Below are 4,446 nucleotides of genomic sequence, written 5' to 3'. Positions count from 1 at the left end.
ACATCAAAGTGGATCACAAAGAGACGTTTTTCAGTGGCTTGTGAAATGTGCCACAATGTATTAGCTGTTGACACTCACAAGCTCTGCACTTTATCGCTGAGGAAACACACTGACAGCTGCAGGAGTGTAGGAGCTGCGACAGTTCACAGATACTTTCCCCAGCTCAAGCACCAAAACAGGAGCACAAGGAGGCCATTGCCCATTTGATGTGAGGGACTTTGTATGTTGCATGTGCGTTTGATCGGGGGCGACGGGTCGGGTCGGGTCATATGTTAATGTCTCTAGATGTGACTTGGAGATAATTACGGTTTGGATCCCGAACAGAGCTTTGCAGGACGGGGGCTTTCATACATGGACCCTTGCAGGACTCTGCTGTAGGCACCCTAATTTAATTATGCATGTTATGGGGAAGATGCAGAAAATAATATCTTTAAATTCAGGTAAAAATAAAAACAACACAAGCACTTCGGTTACCGAAGGCTTGAGTCGCCCAAATCAGATTTGTTTGCTCATTTCTGACTCAGGACTGTATTTTCTTTGTTTGGCAAGTCAGTCTGAACTTTTCAAACAAGAATTTGTGACACTTTCATATGTGGTTTAAATCTGATGCAAGTGACCTTAACATCAGTCTACAGCGACATTATAGTAACAAATCTGCACAGAGTCAATCGCTCGTACAAGGAAGGCCTTGTGGTAAACTGAACTGTCAATCAATGCTGACGAACAGGAGCCTGAAACTCCAGGAAGCAGAACTGCTTAAGCTGGCAGCCATGATATAAGTGATACTGAGATTGGTAAGTGAACTTGCTGCCTCTGACCTGCTTATAACGTGAGCCATGAGCCGTTCTCTGACAGCTCAATAACTTCTTCATGAAACCGTATGGGCTGACTTCAGTGGCCTCAATGTGGTTCAGGGTGCTGCCTGTGCATGGTATGACGTGTTGTTCCTTTGTGCATGCGGATCAGTTCAGTTGGTTTGTTGGCCAAACGAAAAAAAATGGATCTGAACAATAAAACTGAATTGAGCAACGAGACTTGCAATGTTAACAAATAATGAGGGTTGTGACGAGAAAGTTTGAGAGATGTGCTTGGAATAGCACCAAATGTCATCACTAGGAAGATGAAGGGATCCAGGAAGCAGCACTGGTTTCCAGAGCCAGTCCGGTCATGGTTTGACTGCAGCTTAATGAGATTTACTGGCACTTATTCACATTATCACTGTCCAATATGCAAGCAGACATGCGCGAACAGGCAAATGGGACCATACACAACATGCCATTCATACTGTGAACAATACAAATGACTGCGAGATCTGCCCAAGTCAATATATGTCCTTATCTCCACTGAGAAGAAAATAATAAAAATCTATTTCTCAGCCATGATAAAACATAGGTAGAAGTAAAGGAACGATCAATGCTAGTGGTCAGGTGGCTGAATGAGATCAGGCTACCAAAACATGTTTGTAAACAATGCACATTCAACTCAACAGCAGAAAACAGACACAGCTCCCACACTTTTTATCCTCTTCTTCCAGGCTTATCAGGTTCCTGTGTCACCCGCCCTTCTGCAATGGTTTCAGTTCCCACCCACACAAGTTAAGCCTGAAGAAGATTGTCTGCAGAGTTTGTGTGATTCTGTGTGTGCGTGTATTTGGGTGTATGTCTGCAGTGACTTCCTTATTTTTGTAAGCAAACGTGTGTGCATCCTATCATGATGCGTGCGGGTATTTGTGCAAATTGTGTGCACATTGTGTGTATGTGTGTGTGTGTGTGCGTGCATGCATACGTGTATATGTGATGCGTGCATGTCTGTGAATGGGATCCAAGACACAAAAGAGAGGCAGATTAACATAACAATATCCAAATCCCCCTGTGCCCTTGGAACAGCAGGCGAAGAGGGTACAGACCACACTCGCTGTGAGAGTTAGCAATCTTGTGTTTGCCTCCATCATCAGAGCATGGACGCCCATGCATGACAGAGTGTGCCTGTAACTGTGACAGGAAAAGAGTGTGTGTGTGTGTGTGTGTGTATGTATGTGTGTGTGTGTGTGTGTGTGTGTGTGTGTGTGTGTCTGTGTGCAGTGCAGCCAGGCATGAAGTGGAGCAGTATTGTCAATAACCCTCCTGTATCATATTGTCATTCTGTGTCCCCACTTTGTATTCCCTCCTCTCAGTCCAGACCAGGGCCACAGGCCAGCTCATCATCTGTGCTACATTCCTGTGGAGGTCTCTTTCCCCATCTCTCATATCAAGAGCATGATCTTTCATTTCAAGAGCATTATTTCTTCATTTCACGTTCAGATTTTGTATCGCTTCTTCTCCAAACCCCGCCCTCTCTCCTCAATACTGTAGATCCCTTCGTGCGTGCACATTTTCTCTGCTCCTCTTAGAAATGCTTTTACTGCACAGTTGAGCAGCTTCTCCGGTTTGAGTCCTTCTCCTCACGCTCAGGCTGCTTCTGTGTGCTTACGAAACCTCTGCAAAACAAAACTTGAGAGGGCCAAAGTTTTGATGGGAGCAGTTATGAAACTGAGAAATAAGGCTCTCGAAATGAAAGAGCATGCATTTAGTGCATGACGATCACAAAGAAACTCTGGATTAGATTCAGGATTAGACCTTGGATCTGCTTTTTGAGAAGTTGCATTGTTGAAACATTCACATTTTTCCCATCCACTGTTTCTCAACCTCATGTCTCCATGCTCTTTCAAACTCTCTCTTCTGTCAACTTTTTTCTTCGCCCACACACACACACCCTCTTCTCATCTCACCCTTTGCCAACTTAATTTTCAATTTCACATTCCTCCTCTTGTCTCCTCCCTCCTGTTGAGCCTCATCGCACCATTCTTAATTTGTCCTCATTTCGCCTATTACAAGTACTCAGTATTCCCTCTCATCACCTTGTTCTGTTTCTATTTTCCAAAACACTTGAGAGCTGTACTTCTCAGTTATCTAATCATGACGGCAGAGAGAGGGAGAGGGAGAAAGTCAAAAAAAGAGAGGAAGTGTTGGAAACTCTTGAGGGAATTTAAGCGAAGCCGTCCCTCCCTTCAGCCTGAGAACGCTTGAAAACACACTGTTAAAAAAGGGTGTATGGCAGGTGTTCACACACACACACACACGCACACAAGCACTGTCATATTGATACGTGCTCACAAAAACATGTGCAGAAACTAACGCTTTGCAGGAATCAATTTAGCAGGTTTAATCTCTTCCATATGGGCGTCGGGGCTAATGCATCTGCTAAGGCTATTAGGCGCTATGAGCCCTGTGGATACAGGCTAGACGAGACCTATTATCACTTTGGCAGCGCCTGAAAATATCACTGTGGCCAATAACCCAACAGCAGCAACAACAATAACAAACCTCTGTTCTCACTATCACGAAGAGGACAGATCTCCTGGGGACCTCTGTCGTGCTCTCAGATTCCTGCCTCGTTGATATACGGTCAACTGGACGGGCAGAAATAAGAATAGCCCACGTTGCTGACTGCCAAGGTAGCAGTCGACCCAGTTTGTCACTTAAACACATCCAGGTGCACGACCTCAAATACCAGAAGACACCGTGAATAGGTGTATAAGCAGAAATACCCTCTAGGTGAATACACCTTCGTATGTTGGATGTCATCTGCCAGTTCCTGAACAAGCACACACGCAAAGGTCACACCTGTTTGACTCACCTAAGCTCAATGGCCTCCTCCATCTCGCCACAAGAACTCATCTCACGCCGGAACGACAGCAGACGAGAGGAGATGACAACAAGCTGAGAGCAAGAACTCCCCCAGACCAGACGCCACAGCAGTAGCAGCAGAACGAGAAAAGGATGCGAGGGGGAGATGAGAGGAGTGAGGAAGCGTGTGATGATATTGCATTTGAGAATGAGGGACAGAGAGGAGAGGGAACACAGAGCGCGCTAGAGAGAGAGAGAGAGAGAGAGAGAGAGAGAGAGAGAGAGAGAGAGAGAGATAGAGAGGCAGAGGGTGGGAGAGAGAGAGAGAGAGAGAGAGAGAACCACACCTCTTCTTAAAGGATTAACTTGGAAGAAGGAGCCTGGACACATTTGCAAATACACACTCATGCAAAAAGTGATGCACCTAAAAACAATCAAACTGCCCACAACCCAGTCTGGATGAGCGTCTGGTGTACACATACACACACACACACACACAAGTTCTGTACACACACCCACAGACACTCACAGCTGCGCTAAAAATAAAGCCAAATCAATGTTTGATGCTCCAAATCCTGGGAGTGGGGGTAGAAGAGAGTGGGAGGATAGAAAGAGAGAGAGAGTAGCAGAGAGACAGGAGGGGTGATAAGCGAGTCATGGCGGGTGGTGACACAGTTTTCTTCGCTCTCCATCTGCTATGGGCGAACTGGTCAACAGTGCACTGGGGGAGAGGGCGAGAACTGGGGCTGGGGGCTAGGGACGGGCGCTCGTGCTGGAACTG

General features: G+C 46.1%; 1 protein-coding gene across 1 annotated transcript in view; it reads right to left on the bottom strand.

Moving 5' to 3' along the window:
• numbl (NUMB like endocytic adaptor protein) overlaps positions 1–3,928 on the bottom strand; it is a 31,328-nt gene extending 27,400 nt beyond the window's left edge. Inside the window, exon 1 of the mRNA XM_053423460.1 lies at positions 3,676–3,928. Coding sequence (XP_053279435.1) covers positions 3,676–3,716 — 41 coding nt within the window. The 5' untranslated portion in view covers positions 3,717–3,928. The remainder of the gene's footprint in view (positions 1–3,675) is intronic.
• Between the last annotated feature and the right edge of the window lie 518 nt (positions 3,929–4,446).

This window comes from Pleuronectes platessa, chromosome 5 (genome assembly GCF_947347685.1).
Source record: "Pleuronectes platessa chromosome 5, fPlePla1.1, whole genome shotgun sequence".
In the NCBI taxonomy this organism is placed as follows: domain Eukaryota; kingdom Metazoa; phylum Chordata; class Actinopteri; order Pleuronectiformes; family Pleuronectidae; genus Pleuronectes; species Pleuronectes platessa.
This window is presented reverse-complemented; position numbering and strand designations above follow the sequence as displayed.